Genomic DNA, 22171 nt, shown 5'->3' on the forward strand with positions numbered 1-22171 from the left:
GAAATGGAAATCATGAAACAAAACCAGCTGTAAAGTTTCCTCTTTTTCTTTCGGTATTAATCAATGCCATTTGAATATGTCAATAAGAAACCTTTCATTGACTACCTTGGCAAATCATGTTTTCTCCAAACGAATCTATTTTAATGTTTATTTGTTGTAAATGTTTTAATTTTGAATCTCGATTATTTCTTTAAACAAAAGTGATGCTGCGATCGTAAAATGTGCGGACATCTTCACTAACAAGGAAATTTCTTGCAGTGAATTTCCCAACAGCAACTGCTTTGTTGCACAGCTTTTTTTTTGTATTTTTTTTGGCTTGCTCGTACTTTCTGATTCAAACGCTCCATTTGAACTGGTCGTGCATTAATTTTCGGGTCGGCAGGTTTCGAGGTTTGGTCGAATACGACGAATTACTTCATAATTGGGAGTTGTCAATACGTGACGGAGACAACCAAAATTGTTCAATTTTCCATAGACAGTATTGACTATATGGAGTGCAAATAACGCGAAAATGGTACCTGGCTAATTTAAAAACTGCTGCGGGATATTTTTAGAAAAATAATTTAGAAATAAAGCTTTTGAGCACACAAGTAATGAAAAACCCCTCACGACTCTTTTGAAGTTAGTACAAAAAGTTGATCGCTCTTTTTGGGGCTTTGAAATACCATTTAAGGCGGAGTTCTTTTATTTTATTGCCAGTTAAAAAATCAAGAAGCTGTTCTCTTGGTTTCGTTTTGAAAGTCATCAAAATTCATATCGTGAATCGCCCGGTTTCAACAGAAAATTGTTTATATCTTACGTACGTCAGTTGTAGTAAGTCGCAAATTTAAAATTCGTTCCTCTCATCTTGAAGGGCGGTCTTTAGCGCCCTTAAGCTGACAACTAAAACAGACCTTTTATGTGCGACGTCGTAAATAGAGGTTTTAATGAAAGTTGTGGGCAGTGCATCTGTAAACAGTGAGCTCGAGAAGCCAACGTTACCGCCTTTGATGAATCGCCCGATCGAGAGTCGCTCACGAAACGCAAATGGCGTTTGCTCTCTAGGCAAGGGAAGGTTGAAGGAAATAATTCCAGTTTATTTTCCGGTAGGTTACCAACTGTAGGGTTCATTTTGTGGTTAACTTAGTTGATTAACCGTGATACTTTTTTGATGTGTGGTTAAAAAATTGTATTAACGAATCTTCATTCAAATTCATCCCGAATTCTGTGTGCAACACACCCAAGCAGGATAGAGAAATGTTTTTTTATTTACCTTGTCCTTGGAAAATTTGTTTATATGTGCCTCGTATTGACGGAGGCAAAATGATAAAATTGAAAATGAAAAGAGAAAAAAAAGATCCTGAAACAAAATTAAGACTTAACGCCAATTCAGTCTAGCCAAAACACAAATTTGTAAATTTTGACTAAATTTTGAAAAACTGGGTTTGATATATATAGAAGACTAACAAATCCGCCCTTTTGATCTTTAAGGACATTTCAGTGTTTTCCTCTGAAAAATACTGGACCTGTACCAAATTTCTTGAATCTCCTCAAATATTATTAGGTAAACTTTTGCGTGATCATTTTCGCGAAATTGTCATGTTTCATCGGAAGCATTAAAGTGAACTGAGCTATATTTAGCATAGATTATACATCGATAATTGTGTGACATAAAAATATGACCTGAATCCAACTAAAATGAATTGTGAACTGGCAATAGCTAATTTACCAAATTGTTTCGAACTGAAATAAATTATAAGTTGATTAAGTTTAAAAAAAAAATCCGAGAGTTCGCTTTTAAACCAGTCAGAACTCTGGAAGTTCGAATATTTAAAACAGCGTGTGATTAGCTGAACAGCCTTTTGCACAAAGTGACGGAAATGTTGGTAGTTTTCATTGGTTTAACAAAAGTTTTCACCATAGACTTCATTCCTGGAGGTTTGCTTCTTTTTTTTGTACCTTAATAATTTCTTTTTTGGCTAATTTACGTCACTGTATCTCCTTAGTTATTGGGATCAACTAGATAGTTTTGGAACTGGTTTGAAATAAACGCACGAATTTCAAGGCGATTTACAAGCGTAAAACTGTTATAAAATGATAACATATTGCTGAGGTCTTTCCATCTAAGGAAGGAATGAAACAAAATGAATTATTTATGTATTATTTCTACTTTGTTTTCTCTTTTGTCTGTTTGCTTTTGTCAATTTCGAAATGTTTTGGAATTAGTAAGTTCCTACGTGCTGCATGGAGAAAGCGTGTGTGTAAACTAAGCATTTTCGAGCTAGCTTTCGATATTCGAATTTCATCGCGTAGTTCCTCAAAATAGCGTAAGATTTGGAGGAAGTTTGTTTAAATATGGTAAAAGTATGCATCGAACCTTGATCTTCTTATTTTCCGGTCCTAACCTGCGAGGCAATATTAATGAAGGCAGTTTTATTTAATTATTAAGGCTGATATAAAAGGAGATGCTTAGCTGTTACCTTCAAGTACCTTGATTGTTAAGAAAAGAAAAACAGCTCTATTTTGCTCCTTTTAACTGAAAGATCAATCAACAGCTCTGGGTCAATAAAGGGCAAATCTGTAACACGAGTGGTGTAAATCTGTATGCAGTCTCAAGCGGAATACGTTGCTACATGTGGTCGCTGTTTCTGCAGGTAAGCCGATCTGTTGAGTTTGATTTTATCTTAGAGTTCCACACAAGTGCCTATGAAGTAACATTTTCCATCATACTCGGCGAGAAATGCAATGGAGGTAACTTCTGCCGGCGAGCTTAATTCGACCACGTTTGTTGTTGTGTAATTGTACACAGAAGTCTAGAATCGAAAGTTTTCTATTTCCGGGTAAGTCCAATTGTACGCTGAATCGTGTTCGAAAATGTAACAACACGTGTTTTAAACAAATATCCTTTTCGCAGGTTTAAGCGCCTTTGCTCCGCTGAAATATTTCATTTTGCTCGAGATCGTCCTGCAGTGAAGACTGAGAAAGCGTGACAAAAAGTGTCTGATATAACAGGATTTAGCTGTCAAGGCAAGTTTTTATTGTTGTTTTTTTGTCAGTTTCAACTTAACTTTTGCCTTGTTGTCTGAAAAGAAATGACTTCGTAAATTTGTTTTCCACTAGATTTCTGTGGGCTTCGTAAGTACACAGAAAAGGTTTCCTTTTTCTAAGAATCACGCAAGAGTTGTTTTCCATCTCAACTAGAGTTAAAGACAAGTATGAGAATTTGATCGGCCGCATTTCACATGAAACAGGGCCAGTCTTTACCTATTGAAATAACCGATTCGTATGTATGAAAATTGTGCGCTAGCAAAAAAGGCAATCAATTTTGCTATGTCATCAGCATTATTGAGGATTTCGCATTCTGTACATTGATGGGATCAGATTAAACTGCAGAGCGACTAAAAGCCACTCTATTAAACTCGAATGTCTTGCCATGCGGCATAAGAAAACGGATATTGAAAGCTAGCAAGATCACGTTGCCTTTGTCTCGAAATCACGTGTGAAAATATGTGTTTGTAAAGTTATGTTGCCAGTAGTTTTGATATCGAGACCCTCAGGTCAGGCAGCAAGTCCAATATCAGCGACCGCAGGTGTAGCGCCGAACCGCAAAGTTTTGTTAGCGCGTCGAAGTGTTTGTTGTTTACCAAAGTTTAACTTCTTCAGCGGAAAACTCACGTGGATTTCAGGATCTGAAACTAAGTAAGTTCTTTCAGACCATATTTTAATAATGAAAGAGTTGTTGTTAACATTAGCATGTGCGAAAGTCTGGTGTTTTTTTTTTTTCCTGATGACTTTCAACTGAAATCTTTTAGTGTTACGGTTCCGACTAATGTTAGGACGAGAGAGAAAAATTGTTTAAACTAGCTGCACTTGTTTTCATTGCTCTATTTCATTTAAATAATTTCGTTGCTACGAGAAACAAGCTAAATTTCAGCCTTACCTTTCTGCAAACTAATTCCTGTCGACTTGTGAAATTCAACTGATTCTCGGCCGGAAAAATACCATTTTCCGGCATATGCAAATTGTTTCAGAGGCTTAATGAATTTTTTAATCTCCAAATCTGGCAGAGTTTTCATATGCTCTGTATATTGATGTTTGTTTTTACAACCTACAAAAATGTTTATTATATGTCTCTGCTGAGTTTATCTGTAAACCGGATTTGGGACAACAAGAAATCAGATAAACAAGAAGTCTCGGAAACCCAATTGATTCCATTTTCTTCTACTTGTCATAAAATTTCGATGTCAAGTGTGGACTTCACACGATGTAATAATTCAAGTGGAATTCTCGGTTGTCGTGATTTCTACAGTAAAGTCGTAGATGAAAGCGGAACTTGATTAACTGAAATCTTAGATGCAAAACAAACGTACTGAAATATTCCGCTTTTTTGTCAGAGCTGATGTTAATGGTTATTCATCTATTTGGCGGCGACATGTTCGAGAGGTCGCTTTTAAGATCCCTGAAGTAAAACTTTTTGTCTATGGAAAATTTGCCCAGAAACCCTTAATTTAATTCCTTTGTCTCGCCTCATTTCCTTAAGCGATTTTCACTCAGATACAAATTTATTTTACCCACGAATAATTTTCAAAACGTCCTACTCAATATAGCTCAGAGTTTGCGTTCAGTAAGGCGCACGTCACCGAATTCCAAAAATAGATCTTGTCAAACAAACTCGTTTGTACGGAAAGATCTGAACCTCGTGTATTATTATCTGTGCTCCATGATTCTAGTTTACATTTGAAAAAAAAAATTATACTGCAGTAAAAAAATTATGAGTTATCTTTCAACTGCGATGTTTAAATTTTTAATTACTTTCGGAGCGAGTTCAGTTAAAACTGTTCTTATCGAAACTCAGTGTCTTCGCTGAAACCCATCGTCCTGTTTGCTGTTACATTATACTGTCCTGATTGAAAATTTTTACATTCGCTGCACTCGTGGAAGCCAAGTAAACATCGTAGCGAAGCAATCAATCATTAAAACAACAGCTAAACTTGCAAAACTAATCTACTTGGTAAACAAGTTAGTTATTCATTAAAATTCCGTACAATCTTGGCGGAAGTTAGCGGGGTTAGTGTTTTCTCTCTGTGTCACTGATCTTTTTGTTTTAAAATCCTTTATTCTGAACTTTGGTCGCAATCAGATCTAACCCTAAATTTCCATTTGTCGTAAACAAGTTTTCTTTGCTTCCATGCAGAAGGCAAGGAATGCGCTGATTTCACTGCAAATCACGGACTTCTCTCCAAAAACAATCTAGACCGGCAACTTTCTCTTGTTTCCTGGATACTGCAATCTTGAATAATATTAGCAAATGAAAGCGTCACAGATGATGCTATGTTGACAGAATTTAACTTAAGGTTACATAAGACAAAACAAGCACTGTTCGCAAACATCTCATATGCAATTCATGATGTGTACTCCAGTTAAAACCCCCCAGTAAAGATTTCAGTTGGTAAGTACAAGAGTTTTCTTGTGCGCAGTTTTCGTCTGAGCACGCTGAAACCACACGCTCGAAAAGAGAATCCATCGACCTCAAGTTTGATTCGGGTATTACATTTGGTAGACTAAAACTAAATCTCCGTGACCTCAAACTTCAAAGAGCCGGATAAGCTTTTAAATTTGCAGCGTCCGAAATTAGGTCAAGATGGAACAATCCCGAATACAGACGATTGTTTAGCAATAACATCCCAGTCGACGATGGTATAATTTAGCGCTTTCGAAAGGTATCCCTGCTTCGATTATTTCGCGTGTTTTGGATTTATGCAGAGCGGTTTCCACAGGCTGAAGTTTTTAACTGAATAGCAATCAGCTTTTAGAGCTCTTTAACTTTCTGCTGATCGTCAAGAGTTAACCCTCTTTATTCACTTAAGGCCAGTGATAGCTTAAATAGATCTACTGGTGGCAAAAAGGTCAGTAACTGGAATATTTTGAATCAAAGAATTCAAGTCGATTTTAAGCCCTATATTTTCATGCCCAAGTTTCCGGCCGGAATCTGGGGTCTCGTAAAGTTTGTTTTGGTGTGCCATTACTTAACATCATATAGTCGCCTAAACCAAGCACTTCAATTTCAACCAGATTTCGGATTCTTCAAAGTTAAACCTTTCCTCGTTCTTTGATTAGAAAAACAACTTCGACCTTCATTAACTTTGGCAATTTTTTTGTTATTTTTATTACTCACATACTTTTCGACACCTTACAGAAACGGTTTAATGATGGCCAACTAGCTGTATAATGTTGTTTGTTTCCTTCTCTCTTTAGGTGATTTTGTCTTCGGCGTCCAAATAAAACAGAGTTGATGTGCGTTTCAAATGAAATACACAGAAACAAGGCCTCTTTCTTCGAATTAAATCGTGAAACATTTCTGCTATGCATCCAAACGTTAAAGAGTTTCCTTCGCGTCGATATGTTTACAAAAACATCTTTACATCGTTTGTCAACATTACTTTGTTTCTTCCGTCCTTATCAAGCTTGTGTTTTGGTCAAAGCATGGCTGCCTCTCCTCCTAACCATAGCTACCCGATACATCACGGGGGATCAAGCGAGGTGATGCATGGTGTGAGTGCCACGTTTCCACCGCCAGAAGTCGAGCCAGATATCGTTCTTGGTGGTCTTCTTCCAATTCATGCAAGAAATGTCACCAAAAATGGTCCTCCTAAATGTGGCAGTCTTAACGTAGAACGGGGAATTCACCGATTGGAAGCTATGATCTTCGCTGTAGATCAAATCAATCGAAATCCCAATCTTCTTCCGAACATAACTCTTGGTATGTCTGCCTACGACACTTGCGATTTGTACACAAAGGCGTTGGAAGAATCGCTTGGGTTTGTCATGAAATCGCGATCTAAGACCATATGTGAATTGGGGGATACGTTTTCCACGCCGGCACCAAAGAAAGGCAAAATATTAGCTGGGATTGTCGGTGCGGCTTCTAGCTCCGTTTCTATTCAAGTTGCGAACCTTTTACGGCTTTTCAATCTGCCTCAGATAAGCTACGCCTCGACCACGCCTGATCTCAGTGACAAAACAAAGTACGACTTTTTCGTGCGAACTGTTCCCCCAGATAATTACCAAGCCCGGGCGATGGTGGACGTCGTGCGGGGACTGAAGTGGACTTCCGTGTTCACTGTCCACTCCGAGGGGATCTATGGAGAACGGGGAATCAGAGAGTTTTCGAACGGAGCGAAAGCCGCGAATATTTGCATCGCGGGCTCGTATAAGATCGAAGGCTCCAACAATGAGATGCAAATAGATGACATTATCTCAGATTTTGGAAAACACGAGCAAGTCCGTGCAGTGATTTTGTTTTGCACAGATACAGACGCAAGAAGGCTTCTCAAAGGTGTACAGAAGCAGAAAAGGGACCGGCACTTCATTTGGGTAGCCAGCGACTACTGGGGAACAAGAACAAAGACCATCGAGGGCCTGGAGAAATACGCAGAAGGCGCCATAACTATAAGCCTGACGGAGGCCCCTTATCCGAAGTTCAAAGACTACTTCATTTCTCTTAAACCAGGCATAAACAGGACCAAGGTAAATCCTTGGTTTGATGAGTTTTGGGAGATGAAGTTTGGCTGCAGACTACAAAACAACCAAAGTTCGTGTTCTAAGAACTATTCCCTTGCAGCAAGCGATGTGCGTATCGATGATAAAGTGCCTTTTCTCATTGACGCCGTGTACGCATTTGCGTATGGTTTGAACAAGATTTACAAACGCATGTGTCAAGCACAGAGTGGTCTTTGCCAAAATTTGATCCATGGGTTTAAAGGAAAAAACTTGCGCGATGAGCTTTTCAACCTGACTTTTACTGGAGTAACAGGCACAGTGAGTTTTGATAAGAACGGTAATGGACCTGGGCAATACGACGTTTATCGCTTGGAGTACGGTCGATACAGAAAAGTTGCGTCCTGGAACGGGAAACTGTACAACGCAACGAAGCTTTTCCAAGGAGGCAAAAATGGTACGACTCCTTTATCACATTGCAGTTCACCGTGCGAGGCTGGGTATCGGAAAAAGTTTGACACAGAGGGATCTTGTTGCTGGAACTGTGAACGCTGTGCGAATGATTATTACGTAGAAGGTAATCGCCATGTGACTGGTCTGTGTTTGTCTACATGTTTGTTTATTTGTGTATCTGTCTGTCTGTCTGTCTGTCTAATGGTCTGTCCGACTATCTGCCTGTGTGATGGTTTTACTTGCTATCTGTCTGATGGTCTCACTATATAATTTGGATATATCAACAAAGTTGAAATGGTAAATTGGCCACCGTAACGATTACAAAAGCTGACGTTTCGAGAGTTAGCCCTTCGTCGGAGCGAAGGATGGTCTCACTGTCTGTCTAATGGTCTGTCTGACTATTTGTCTGTCTTTTTGACTGTTTGTCTGTCTGTCTCCGGATGGACTGTTTGTCTGTCTGTCTCCGGATGGACTGTTTGTCTGTCTGTCTCCGGATGGACTGTTTGTCTGTCTGTCTCCGGATGGACTGTTTGTCTGTCTGTCTCCGGATGGACTGTTTGTCTGTCTGTCTCCGGATGGACTGTTTGTCTGTCTGTCTCCGGATGGACTGTCTGTCTGACTGTCTCCGGATGGACTGTTTGTCTGTCTGTCTCCGGATGGACTGTCTGTCTGTCTGTCTCCGGATGGACTGTTTGTCTGTCTGTCTCCAGATGGACTGTCTGTCTGTCTGTCTCCGGATGGACTGTTTGTCTGTCTGTCTCCGGATGGACTGTCTGCCTGACTGTCTGTCTGACTGTCTGTTTGCATACATGTTTGTTTGTTTGTTTGTCATTTGTCTGACAGCCTGGCTTTCAAACGTCTGTTTGTCTCTATCTCTATGTCTTTCCGTCAGCTTTAAGCGTTTCTTTGGTGTTTCTTTATTTTCTAAGTTAATTTTATCGTTTGTGCTTAAATTACATTTACGAATGTGATTGTAGTTGTAGTGCATAAGAAATATCTATCAGCATAAAAAAAACAAGTAAGCTTTACTTGTTGGTGATCTATCCAAACGTTGTGAAAACAAGGCTCTGGGGAATGAGGGTCGCATCGCTAAATAGCCCCCGGATACTAGAATTAGGCCCAAGTTTTGGTGAACCAAATGTTGCAGAAAACCGTGGTTAATTTTATTTTATACTTTTTTTCCTGTTTCCTGATGAACTTTTTTTTTGTAGTTATCGTTTCATTTTTCCTAACCCCGATGTAAGATCCTCGCTAAAATGACCCAGGGACTGGTCTTGCCTGGTTGACAGGGCGAGTTTTGTCCCATACTCTAATGGTTTATTTCAGATCGGTGACCGAAGTAGGAAACGCCAACTCTTTATTTAAGTTTCATCCGAGTAATCGGGTTAAACATTCAAAAAGGAAAAAATTTTGGCCCGGTTACTGAGATCTTGACCGACAAACCTGACAGGGGCGTAGCAAGTAATTTTTGGCTTGTAAGCCTGCTCCATACCTCATACGTATAGTGCGGCCGGGAAGGTATATTTATTCCCAGAAAAAAATGAAAATTTTGAGAAAAGTTTGTAAGCCCGGGCTTATTGGCTTAAAGGGAGCTACGCGCCTGCCTGAGATCTCAGTCGCCCGCTTAGTCCATATTCTCATATTAAAAAAATCGATATTTTTACGACGAAGATAGAGTGAGGCGAGGTGAGATATTGGAAACTGACCTGGTCCTGTTCATCATGGTTATATTACTCACGATCAAGTGTGCTCTCATTTCGCAGATGAGACAAGTTGTAAACCCTGCCAACAAGGACAACGCCCTAATGCCGAAAGGAACGGCTGCGAACCACTGCCTCGACGCAACATCGCCAAGAGTTGGATAGTCATGGTTATGATATTCTCTGGTCTCGGCATCATGTGCACAATATTTGTTGGGACCTTATTCCTCATCAACAACGACACCCCTCTGGTGAAGGCCTCCGGGAGGGAACTGTCATGCGCACTGCTATTCGGCTTGTTGTCCTGTTATATATTTTCGTTTTTCATGCTTGCCGAGCCTTCGACCTGCATTTGCGCCATCCAGCGGTTTGGTCTGGGATTCTCGTTCTGCGTATGTTATGCTTCCATTCTCATCCGAACCAATCGGATTGCGAGAATTTTCGAGAAGAGCAATCGATCTACGAAACCTCCTCTCTTCATCAATCCAGCGTCGCAGATTGCAATATTGGCAGTTTTTGTCAGCATTGACATTGTGTTCGCAGGTATTGGCCTGGCAAAGTGGCCTCCAAAAACAGTCCTTGCCTACCCAACAAACAAAGACGTTTTACTGACATGCAACTTTCACGATTACGATTTGGTTTTCGCATTGACGTACAACGTCTTAATTATCATTCTGTGTACATTTTACGCCTTCAGAACGCGTAAAACGCCTGCGAACTTCAACGAAGCCAGGTACATAGGATTTGCTATGTACACAACTTGTATTATTTGGGTGGCGTTTCTTCCCGTGCAAATAGGCGTAAATAAAGACTACGCTACCGTAACACTCGCAATTAATACGACTTTGAACGCCACAACTCTGTTACTGTGCATTTTTGGACCTAAGGTCTACATCATGGTATTTAGGCCCACGAGGAACCTCCGAAGTAGGTCCTTAAACAGTTGGCGCTCACACGAAGCTGACAATCCCCCGAATTCACAAGGTAGGCTTGAAAGTGAGTCGTTTAATGACCCTCGATGGGCCTCTGGGTCAATTTATTTCCATGAGGTATAATTCGAGTTTCTGACTGCGTCATTTCAATCTATGCATAACATGTGATATCGCATAACATGTGATATCGCATATCGCTGAAAATTTTGGCACTTTTCACCAGCTTACTAAAACTGCGGTAGCCTGCGGAACAAGCGTCTTTCGTTGTTGCTATTTTCCGTTTTTATCTTGTCTATCCCAGGCGTTCCGTTAGTAGCAGCGATAGTAGCGTCGGAAGGAAAAAATGAGAGAGGTTTGGGTTGAGTCGCGAAATAAAAAAACCTCCCTCGCGTTTTCACTCCTCCACTGCGATTGCTCTGTTTACCATCAAGCGTTTTATAAACTAAATGCCCAGAACACGCTAGTTTTTATTTTTGTTGTTGTTTTTTGTTTGGATTTTAGAACTTTTTTCAGGGAACTGGAGGTATTCGCGAGACGAGCGCGAAGGGCCAAGGAATAGCGTGGGAAAATGAAGCGCGTGACTATCGCGCGCGACTTCTCCTTCGCGCTCTAGTTACCTTGCTCGTCCGATATTCGTTGAGACTAACGCTCGGTCTATTGACTGAAACTGTTATAGCAACAAATTTTGGCTTATAACTTTACAAGCGGTGGGTTGTACCAACCCACTGCTTGTAAAGTTTAATAGTTTTGCGACGATGCGACTTCTCTCGACCACTAACGCAAAAGAATAATCTTGTAATCCTGAAGTCTGATCGCCTGGCTGAATGTGGTCCCTAGAGGGATTGTTGTCGGTGGCGGTGATTGACGTTTCGACGACCAGAGCGGAAGTCACTATCATCATCACCATCATCTTGACCCTGATGATGACTTCCGCCCAGGTTGTCAAAACGTCAGTCACTACTACTGACAACAGTTCATCTCGTGACTACACCCTTCTTGACGATCAGACCACACCATCACATCATTGTTACCTCGGTTTTAAACCATTTTCTGTAAGACTAACCTTATTAACAAAACTATCTGTAGTTAACGCTTAAGTGAAATAAACGTGATTACATGTTTTTCTTTGCTCTTTGTTGTTGCTGCTTTTGTCTTGCGGCTTTAACCGTTAACCTTCTCGCACTGTTTCTTGTTCTTGAATTCGAGGTTCATGTGGTACTGCCGATTAACAGCTATGCGATTTGCTATGTGATTGGTCGAGAAATCTCTCGCCGTTCTGTCAACCAATCAGATTTAAAACTATGTCCCACCGCCGCTTGGTCACGCGCAATAGTCCCTTTTACAGTTGTGGGCTTGGTGGCCAAGCCTTTGAACAGGAGTGAGGCTAAGGGTGACCCTGTTGTGATAAAGACCTGTATCTAGCATGATAACAAAATAATTTGCATTTACAAAGCAGCAACATCTCTATCATAACAAGGTCACCCTAAGCCTCACTCCTGTTCAAAGGCTTGGCCACCAAGCCCACAACTGTAAAAAGGACTATTTCCCGCGCTTTAGGCGGTTCAATTTTTTACTGCGAGTTCTCATTGGCTGATCGTGATCTTTCCTATCACCTGATTGGCTGTTTTGGCTACTTTGGTTGTACGACCCTTAATGGAAAAGCGTTCCACAACGAAAATCTCCCCAAAGAGTTCTGCACGCCACAGTTGCAGGGCATCTGTGAAATCGCATGGTCTAATGGAACTACATCCCGCTTTATTCAAAGACAGTGTTGCAAAACGAACCACCTTTAATAAGGAATAATTTAACCTACTACTTTGTTTTCTCTACATCAGGTCGTGTACAGTCCGACAGCCAAGTCACAGAACAAAGCATCAAGAGTTCTGTTTCTGAGTTAGGAACTGATAATCTTGCTGTACAAAATGAGCATGCACAAGGCGAGGCCGCGCTGTGAAGAAACGCCGCGGGCTCCGCCTCCGCATCGGCTACACTTGAGAAAAAGTTAAATTCACGTTTTCACGAACTGCAAACTGCAAACATTTTCATTTGTCTTGAATTTATTTTCTTCTTCTTTCTTCTTCTAGTCCTATTCAAGGATCAGAGGACAAATTTTCTTTTTCGTGTTTGCTAGGAAATAGTTCCAAATAGATGAAGTGGAAAAAAATCTTAGAATTAAAAATTTTCTAAAGCCAACCAAGAATTTAAAGAGGACCTACTTACGGCTAAGTTATCTGAAGTTTTAAGATCTCAAAGATAAATTTAATATTTTAGTAAGTTATTAACAATTATATGTAGTTGTTAATTGTTTTAGGGCAATTTAAATTATTACAAACGTTGTACAAGTTGAGCAACTATGTTCGTGTCAAGTTTTAGAGGCTAGGCTTAATATAATATTGAGTTGTAAATAGCTTTTTGGAAAAAAAATTATACCGTGAAGGTAAGTTGATGTAGTTTTGAATACAAAAAGAAAAGTTTTAAATTAAGAAAAAAATTATTTTTCGGAAATTTGATGTTGTAGTACTTTTAAAAAATATTCTGAAATAAGAAAGAATAGCTTACGGTCAAACGTCCTAAATAGTTTTATTGGAGTAGTTTTCAACTAATCGCTGAAAGCAATCTCAAGTCGATTTGGTTTTGCTTTACTTCGCTCTGTGATTGGTCCAGAAAACACGTGCGACTCTCTCAAACAATCAGATTCAAAACCTAAACCCGATCGCACCGTGGTCAACCGCGTTTTCCCGCGCTTTACGCAGTTAACTCGTTTTAATTCTGCCTTCTCACTGACTACTTATGATATGTTCCCATGTTCTGATTGGCTTTTGTGATGACTTTGATGTTAAAAATCCTCAAATCAGATAAAATAAATCGAGGATTTGCTATGCTGTAGCTTGCTTGCAAGAGGTAATCCACTTTCCCCCTCCCCCTCGCTTTGTCACTCGTCCCACATCTTCCACCCGTTCAATATGACGACCGAATATTTGCCCCGCAGAATCTCGCGCTTGAAAACACAAAGTATCGCCTGCAAGCAGGCTAGCTATGCTGGTACACAGGGAAAAACTTCATATCATAATTTTGTCTTACTTTCATGTCGCACTTCTGAAACACTTTTTCACAAGGAAAGAGTCATTCTTGTACACATTGAACTCACCGTGTTTCCAATCTCAGAATTCTTGATTTCAACGCTAGTCTTTCAAGTATCGGTATACACTGATACACATGCACAGTTGTATTCAAAGTTAGGGAATCTGATCTTCATTCTAAGGTCATTTGAAATAAAATAAATTGAAGCTATTTATGATCAATGATTTGTGGTGTCTTATAACGGGTCTTTTTACACCCCGAGCCAAGTAAGCAGGTCGTCATGTACGGCCAACATTACATCTGACTTCCACACAAATTACAAGATAATTTCGTTGCAACAACTGAGTTGATAATATGAATTGGCCATTTTTTTTCTGACAAAGAGCTTATGGTAGAATGCTAGTTTTAGAACCTTGTTACAGTGGCCAATTCAAATTATGAACTCAGTTGATAAAACCAAATTATCTTGTCATACCCCCCACCAGTGCAGCACCACAAGTACCTCCCTTCTCCAAAAATTAATTTGCCAAGTGAGAGCCAAATGAAATGATTTGTGAAAATATTACCCAGCTAAATATTTAGCAATTCAAACTTGTGCTGCAGTTGCAATGACCTCAACACATAATTGTTCAAGGGGGGAAGGTGTCAGCTCCAAAGTTGTATTAGGGGACCTGCATGGTTGTCTTCACAATGATAGGTGCAAAGGGAGTGTGAAGTGAAAGTAAAAATTGCCTTCACACCTGATATTTCCCTGCAATGCACGCAGCAAGTCCAAACATGGGCACTTCATCCCCTTAATCTGTGATAACTAGGAAATAAATCAAACCTACAGCAGAAATGTTTTTGACATCTGTTTATTATCAACCAATACTAAAACATATTCCTGCTTTTTAGAGCTGGCTAACTTGAACAGAACTACATGAAAGTGTGACTCAAAGAAAATTACAGAAGTGTTGACTGATTATCATATCATGGTACCATGTTACCAAAACCAAGGCTGATGTTCCAACATCACCTCCTGGGGGCACAATTGATTTCCATTCAGCAGATGTTTTTCATTCAAGATGCTTTCAAGCCCTTCACATGCCACGATACATCAAAATATTTATTTTATGATATTTACACCTGCTTATGCTCTTTTCCTTGCTTTTGCACTTTTATCTCTTTCCTTCGTTCCATCCACTTAAAGAAATTCTTCACCACAGTCTTGTTATCATCCTCGAAATCATCTCTGTTGTAAATGACCCAGTTCCCCCCCTGGACCACGGGTAATCTGGGGAGTGGAGGTAGGGGGTTTCCCACTAACTCAACATATGCCATGTTTGGGTACGGAGAGTGGGGAGGGTTGGGAATTGTTTGAACTGTCACAAAATTGCCATATCTTTCTTGATATCGTTCCTTCAGTGTTGTGTAGAGTTTTTCTAGAGCCTCTTCATTCTGTTAAAAAGAAATATAATCAAAATTAGAATAAGTAAAGAGACCAATTACTCTCATGAGTGATTGAGGTAGAATTTCTCTTTACAATATCATTGCAATATAATATAATAATAACAAATTTATGCAGGATGACCAATTCAGTTATAAAAAACTGCCATCAACATAGGTCCTGCATGGGTCCAACATGGGTCCAACATGGGTCCTATTAAGCAGACAAGTGTTGAGAATAAAGAAAAATGTCAATTAGGGGATTATTACAGGATCCAATACCAAATTCTCAAAACTAGCATCATAAGAATTGTGAAGTAGCCACCAATAAGGAGAATTACTAAAGAGGTCTTGGCAGTAAAAGGGATGAAGAATGCACAGCTCCACACTGGTGGAGAAATAGCCATGAACCACCTTTGAGTGAAATCATTGTCTTTTCTGCAAACACAACACTGCAACACAGCTAGCAATCAGATTTTGAGCTCAAGAACCAGAGTCTGATGTAGTACCTGCTTGGTCATAGCATCTCTCTCTGAAGCTTAAGCCTGGTAACCCTTTAACTTCCATGAGTGACCAAGACAGAATTTTTCTTACTATATCAATACAACATCAAGCACACAAGGGGTGAGAATAAAAAAATTTCTTGTTGGTCTCTCCAGGAGTAAAACAGTTAGGCATCAAAAGAAGGAAGAAGAAACAAAACTCCAGCATTTTATGACTGAAATACGTCTATTGCTTTAAAAACAAAAAAAATAAAAAAAAAACCAAAAAATTGGTTTTTTTCTTTCTCACCCCAAGCAACATATTTGAAGCCTCTTCTTTACATCTTTGAACATACTCTTCTTCACTTAGTTCTGGTACAGGTAAAATCACTTTTTTGCTTCTTCTATTTATAATGCGTCTTGTAAGTCTCCTTTGCTCAGATTCTTCCTCAGTGAGCACAAACCCATCCTCAATCAAGTCCAAATCTGGTGGTGGACGGCGCCTCAGCGACAACATGACAAGCTAAAAACAAAACAATTCATTAACACCTTAATGGCTGCAGCTTTTGTGAAAAACTGTGTTTTGAAGCTAGTCGAGCAGCTTTCGGGTCACTGTTGTGGTTTTAAAAGCTCAAACTTACCAAAAACCCATCAACAGCTCATACACTCGACAGCCTTTCAATCCAAATGTAAAATGGCAGCCTGAAAATCTCAGGCACACGCAGAAAGCAAAATTTTGAGATTTTGGGTTGAAAAGAAATGCCCCACTTACGACTTTTACTTTTCTCTCTTTCTCCTGCCCTTTTTTTCCCCTCTCCTTGCCTGAATTTTCTCCTCACTTGCTGGAAATTTAGTAGGCTTCATTTTGGTGTAGAGATTTTTTAGGAAACTACTCATTCTTTTCAAACCACATGCTCAGTAAGGTAGGTGGGTAATGGAACAAGATTTTTAGGCAGATTTTCAGGTCAACGTTACATTGGTTTTTGGCTATTTCTCCAATCTCCTTCACTCAATTGCACTCATTCTGGTATCGTTTGTAAGATATTTTCAACCTGTTCAAGTACGTGCTCAAAGTCGTGCTCCAGGGTTAAAAGTGATGATGTCACAAGGCGTAGATAGGGTATGGGTCCACATGGGCGCACTAGACGTCAATAGGTTAATTAACAATTATTCACTGTAGCAGTGGATATTTACCAAGCCATGAGGTAGCAAGGTAAATAATAGATCTGTTGTGGTTCAATTTTATACTTGATTCAAATTTTATTTTCCTTTGTTCTTGGTCATGTTAATGTATGATAATGAGTTTGAAACAAAGGAAAATAAAATTGGAACCAAGGATAAAATTGAACTACAACATAGCCACCACTTTTTCTCAAACCAGGGTGAATAATTGTTTGAGTCTATACCACATATATACTGAAAAAATTACTTTATTTCTTTCAATATACTGAAAAATGGGTGGAAATTAAACTTATGACAGGTGATTTTGTTTCATCAGTTCCTGTGCACCAGCCAATCAGTGCGCATCAAAAGCACTATTCACTTGTATGGTATAAACTAACTATAATAAACATATAATGATAAAGATAATGATAAAGATGTATATTTGATGCCAGTATCCTGATATTCAAGTGCATTTTATCATATTAAAAAGATCTTTAAAAAAGACTGTAAAAAAAAATAGTATTTTACATAAGGTGGAACCACAGTTAAGTCCTATAGAGACATAATGGATTTATCAGCTTTTCCACAAGTCTTAAACGCTTCACATCCTAATATCAGTATCTGTATTCTCAATACTGTTCTCTATATTTCCACTGCTGCTGATAAACAGAATTTGTTTGACAATCAAAGCTTCTCAGCTTGGCAATCATTTCCTTTATTTTCATGATCTTAATGAGTGATTCAGCAATATTGCTGTAAGGGTAGATTAGATCTTGTTCAATCTTAGGATTAAAGGGTTATCAATAAATATTTGGGCCAATATGCCACCCGGGGAGATATAATGATCGAATTGGTTGGTTCATTGACCCCTGGAGGACCTGGGAAATATTGAACCTGGGTTCGGATTTTTCAATGCAGGTGGGGAGAAGAAGGAATGTAAGGTGGTAGCCCTGAAAAGTCAGTCTTCTTAACCAATCCAAAAAGACTGGCTAAAATTACGCCTGATCAATCGCAATACTTTCATTCTCACCAGTTCTGCGTATTTCTTCAACTGCTGAGCCTTCCAATCTGTAGTTTGTAGCCGTTCGTGCTGGACCAAAGCTAACACAAGTTTTTTGATGAAATCCGTGCGTCTTTGAACAAAAGGGTTGTTCCTTTTCTTTGGCATTTTTCTTCGCACCCTAAAACGCACCGGGATTACATTCACACAAGGGACAAGAGATCTAAGCAACGTTCCTTCTCCAGCTACTCTCAGCAAAGTTGAAGCCATCTTTATCCTGTGGTAATCGCCTGGCCACTTAGCAATGTCACGACCACGTTTTGTATGCTCAGCGGATTTATTCAAAACTGAATGAGCGTGGAGAGTTTGCAAGATGGCGGCCATCAGGACACGGCCTTTGGAAAATCTGCTGAAATTTAAACCGAAAAATAAGGAAAAGAGGAAATATATGTATAAAAAACTCATCACTGCACTTGTACAATATGAGAGGATAGAGACAACACTCAACAAATGCCACGATCTATCAAGAGTTGCTGAAAGAGTGAGTATCCATGCGCAACACGAATCATATGTACATGTAAATAGGGCTATACAACTAATTAAATTAAATTAATTAATTAAATTTGTGAAGACCAGCGAAACATCATCATCATCATCATCTTTATTTGTTTGAGCAGGTTGAGTTTTATACCAGCTATTTTGCCGATGTGGACCTGCTATCTTCCCCACCCATCCCACCCCAGGGGAGGACATCCACCACACAGTAATCTCGTGCTTGGGTAATTAACGTCTCCTACCCCTAACCCTGCAGGAGACGGGACCTACGGTTTATTCGTCTTTATCCGAGAAGACTAGAATGTCTATCCATTTCTTGATATTATAGAAAGGTAGCAAATTCTCCTCAATTATTTTAAATCCACGAGTATTGGTCTGGCCGGGGCTTGAACCCTTGACCTCCCACACAACACAATCCTTCGCTCCAACTAATTGAGCTAACCTTGTCATTCCTCGTCCAAAATTCTCCCATTTTACTGTGATCTTTCTTTGGTTTTCCTGCATGGGTCTGTGAGAGCTTGCTTATTCTGCAGATGCTTCTATATGTTGCCATTTAAACTAAGTATTCCTCAGCATGGATATCTTAGTTTTTGCAAACACTGATGTATTTTACAGTATGTCGAATATGGCAGGGCATGCAGAGGTCTTTGAACTCCTTGACTCCTACAAGTGATCAAAAACGAATTTCTCCTTACAATATCAATATAATATTAAGCAAACAAGTGATGAGAATTAAGAAAAATATCAATTAGGGGATTGTTAGTTAGTCCAATACCAAATTTTCTGAATAACTATAATAAGAATTGCATGGCAGACAGTAAGGGGAATTATTCATGAGATCTTGTGTGTAAAAGGATTATCAAAAGGGTTCATTTAACAAGTCAAGGTCGTTGTTTTGTGAAGAACAGCAAGAAATCCAAGAGGAAAAACTGTGACTATATATGCAGGCATGAGTTCCGAAGATCTAGACTATTAGCAATCCATGTTTTTCAAAAGTCTGTCACACAAGTCACAAAGAATCACCCCCCCTAGAATTCACTCTAGTACCACATGTGGAATTCTCTGTTTCAATTTTTTGGCTGATTGATTTGACTCGTGCGATGGACTTTAGCAAAAAGGAGGAACTGCTGGTGGTCTATGATGAATGGAGCCAAACGTATCTCTTTACCCAAGGAGCCTTATATTTTGTTTCAATTTCAGATGATTGATCTTGCCAAAGTGGGAGATGAAGAAACTATTAACAGCTGGATTACAGTAAGTCTCTCTAATTTACACTTAATGTTGGGCTGGAAGACCTTTAGCAGGTCACAGTGTTACCGAAAAAAAAATGGAAATGGTCCAGATATGCCACAGTGTTCATATGGGTCGAGGAAAAGCTGGAAAGTTCTGGAATAATATTTCAACTTTTTCCAGGACTGGAAAGTCCTGGAAAGAGACTACAGGTCCTGGAAAGTTCTGGAAATCTGCATAACTCAAGAAACAAAGTTTTCAGAAAAATTTTATAAGAAATGTATGTACACCATAAGACTTGATTTTGAAGTCTTGGGAATAAATGGATATAAAGGTGAAATTTAGAGCTCTGGAAAAATCAATCTGAGTGCTGGAAAAGTCCTTGAAATTTGTTGATAACCTTTATTTAAATTGGTATTCCTATTTTTTTTCAACAGAAAAAAAATTTGATACCTAAGGTGTTTGGGCATCTCTTACCACGATACGAAAACCAAGTAAATGGTTACACAAGAGTTTACAAAATACCGCCACGAAAGAGGGATATGGCCAAGATGGGCATTGTGGAATTTGTTGGAAATGATCTGCCTCCCTTGTTACCATCTGAGGAAGAACTGAGAAAGTTACAACTGCAAAAACTGACAGAGTTGACCCCCAAGGGGATCCCCTCTGAAGGGACTCCTGTGTAAATTAATAACAGGAACCTGTTGATTTTGATTAAATTGTATGGTTCTACTGTAAATGCTATGATAAGCAATACCTTAAGGGGAGTAGGGAGGGGTCTCAACGAGGTATCAATTTGTAATGTTCTCAGTGGAGGGGAGGGTGGGTAAAATAAATTGCAGAGGAGAGAGCTTCTTGATGGGAGTCTTTACTTTTTTTACAGTCAACCAGTTTTATTTAATGAATTCTGTGCATGGTATGTACTTTCATGTTTTTGTTTTAAAAGGCTGAAATATTTAAGAAAAAGACTCAGACAAAGCCTTTCAAATACTAGTCTCTTTTATCCTGCAAATGAACAACATCCCCTGAGGGTTGTCTTGATTGACTTTCTTCTAGACTGCTTGTTTTTCCTTTCATTCATTTTATTCAAAAATTTCATTTTGTTACAGATTAAAAAAAAAAAAAACCTATTGTTTTGGACAAATGATGTATCTTGACCATTCCACCCCTTAGAGTGTGTAGCAGCTAATTTCTCTTTGAAACATCACCCCTGAATTACACTTAAAGATCATGAGAATAAAGAAAATGCAACCTCGTGCCCAGGGTCTCTTATCTTCCCACCCCCTCCCCCCTCCTGGAGCGAGAGAAAAGAGACCAGCCTAAACCAGGGGGTGGGAAAAAGAGAGACCCTGGGAACGAGGTTGAAGGAAATGATCACCAACTGGAGAAACTCTTGATTCTTAAGCAAATTCTCGTGGTCAGCACCTTAGGAAATGTATAGAGAACAGTATGGAGAATATGCACACTGATGTAAGGGTATGAAGAGTTAAACATTTTTCCTGAGAAATACTGTACCCGCTTTCTGGAACAAATAGGCTTGAAAACGAAAAGCTCCACTGAGGTAACCCGCTGTCCTGTTGCAGCTGGTAAAATTCTCCACACCGTGGATATCGATTAAAAAAAAAGCTGAAAGTCCTGAGGTGTTCCAATTTTGCCGCACTCGGGTGAAGAACGTCATTGTGGATCGTTATCAAAGTCCTTCGTTTCTAAAATGAGTGCAGAGTGGCTTCAAATGAATTTGAATTGATATCCGATGCCCTTGCCTTTCTAATTTAAACTTTCCAAAACCCACACGGCTGTTAAATTTTTCGTAAGTAATCCTTATAAAACACTAGATAAACTATACTTAGATGGTATGGTGTACTAATCGAAATTGAAAAACTTTTCGTCCAGAAAAAAAAAAAAAAAGCTTTCTATATCTATTAACGCCGCGCCGCTGCTAAACTGAAGATTGCAATTACTTTGAGAGTCTTACCCTTGTTTATTTGAATTCGGATATTTCACTAATAACAATTTCTCAGAATTTTGATATTTGATCGTGTTTCTTCTTTCTCCTTATATTCTTTTTTTTTCCCCTTTTTTGTCTTTGGCAAAAAGCGTTCCTTTATCGTTCGTTTTCCCGCACTACTTCTTTGTACAGTCTGAAAACAAAGGAAAATTTCCAGAAGTGTTATCGGCCATTATTTCACACATGCAATTTAGCGTATAAAAACCCTTTCAAAACCATACGATACGAACTTGGATTTTTCACACGGATATTAAATGGAATCGTTCCATTTAGCTTAGATGACTCTGATAATTTCTTAATGGACTTTTTAAGTGTCTCGTCCAGAAGTCAATAAAGAAAGTTCCTTTAAAAACTTAACACAATTGAGAAGTCACCATCATCAACGTTGCCTAAGAAATCATTAACGTACTCAAATTTCCAGACTACTGTTATAAAAATGTGTACATTAGCTTCAGAATTGTCAACAATGTGGAAAATTGCGCGTAAATGGACTGGAAAGCAATTCTGTTGTTTGCTTTTGCCTCGAGACCTAATAACTTGAGCATATCCGCGTTCAATAATGTGCAGAAACATCTCGATAAGAAGCTAAATGAAATTAAATTTGTCTTACTCTAAAGAGCGTCGAAAACATGCCCGCTGGCATCAGAGAACTAGATGACTTGTGA

The 22171-nt window shown here is 39.1% G+C and overlaps 3 protein-coding genes across 8 annotated transcripts; 2 read left to right on the top strand and 1 right to left on the bottom strand.

Moving 5' to 3' along the window:
- Positions 1-767: 767 nt before the first annotated feature.
- LOC111339108 (metabotropic glutamate receptor 3-like) lies at positions 768-13863 on the top strand. 6 transcript variants are annotated; one of them, XM_088727466.1, is made up of 6 exons: positions 768-1085; positions 2535-2819; positions 2894-3006; positions 6235-8053; positions 9693-10613; positions 12397-13863. In XM_088727466.1, exons 4-6 carry the CDS (start codon positions 6343-6345, stop codon positions 12513-12515), a joined length of 2751 nt encoding a protein of 916 aa, XP_088583592.1. In that variant the 5' UTR covers positions 768-1085; positions 2535-2819; positions 2894-3006; positions 6235-6342; the 3' UTR covers positions 12516-13863. The 6 variants fall into 6 exon arrangements, with proteins under 6 accessions (XP_088583592.1, XP_088583591.1, XP_088583596.1 ...); XM_088727465.1 differs by having other exon boundaries at positions 2535-2633; XM_088727468.1 differs by lacking the exon at positions 768-1085 and having other exon boundaries at positions 2131-2819.
- A 617-nt stretch (positions 13864-14480) lies between these two features.
- Positions 14481-18019, bottom strand: LOC111339109 (uncharacterized). The gene is made up of 3 exons (XM_022945694.2): positions 17744-18019; positions 15860-16072; positions 14481-15079 (listed from the first exon to the last, which is right to left on the bottom strand). Exons 1-3 carry the CDS (start codon positions 17981-17983, stop codon positions 14762-14764), a joined length of 771 nt encoding a protein of 256 aa, XP_022801429.2. The 5' UTR covers positions 17984-18019; the 3' UTR covers positions 14481-14761.
- A 27-nt stretch (positions 18020-18046) lies between these two features.
- On the top strand, positions 18047-20628 carry LOC111339115 (uncharacterized). Its single transcript, XM_022945701.2, has 3 exons — positions 18047-18254; positions 19469-19522; positions 19936-20628. The coding sequence occupies exons 1-3, from the start codon at positions 18087-18089 to the stop codon at positions 20182-20184; spliced, it is 471 nt and encodes a 156-aa protein (XP_022801436.1). The 5' UTR covers positions 18047-18086; the 3' UTR covers positions 20185-20628.
- Positions 20629-22171: the final 1543 nt, after the last annotated feature.

The sequence above is a fragment of the Stylophora pistillata genome, chromosome 7 (genome assembly GCF_964205215.1).
Source record: "Stylophora pistillata chromosome 7, jaStyPist1.2, whole genome shotgun sequence".
NCBI classification, from domain to species: Eukaryota; Metazoa; Cnidaria; class Anthozoa; order Scleractinia; family Pocilloporidae; genus Stylophora; species Stylophora pistillata.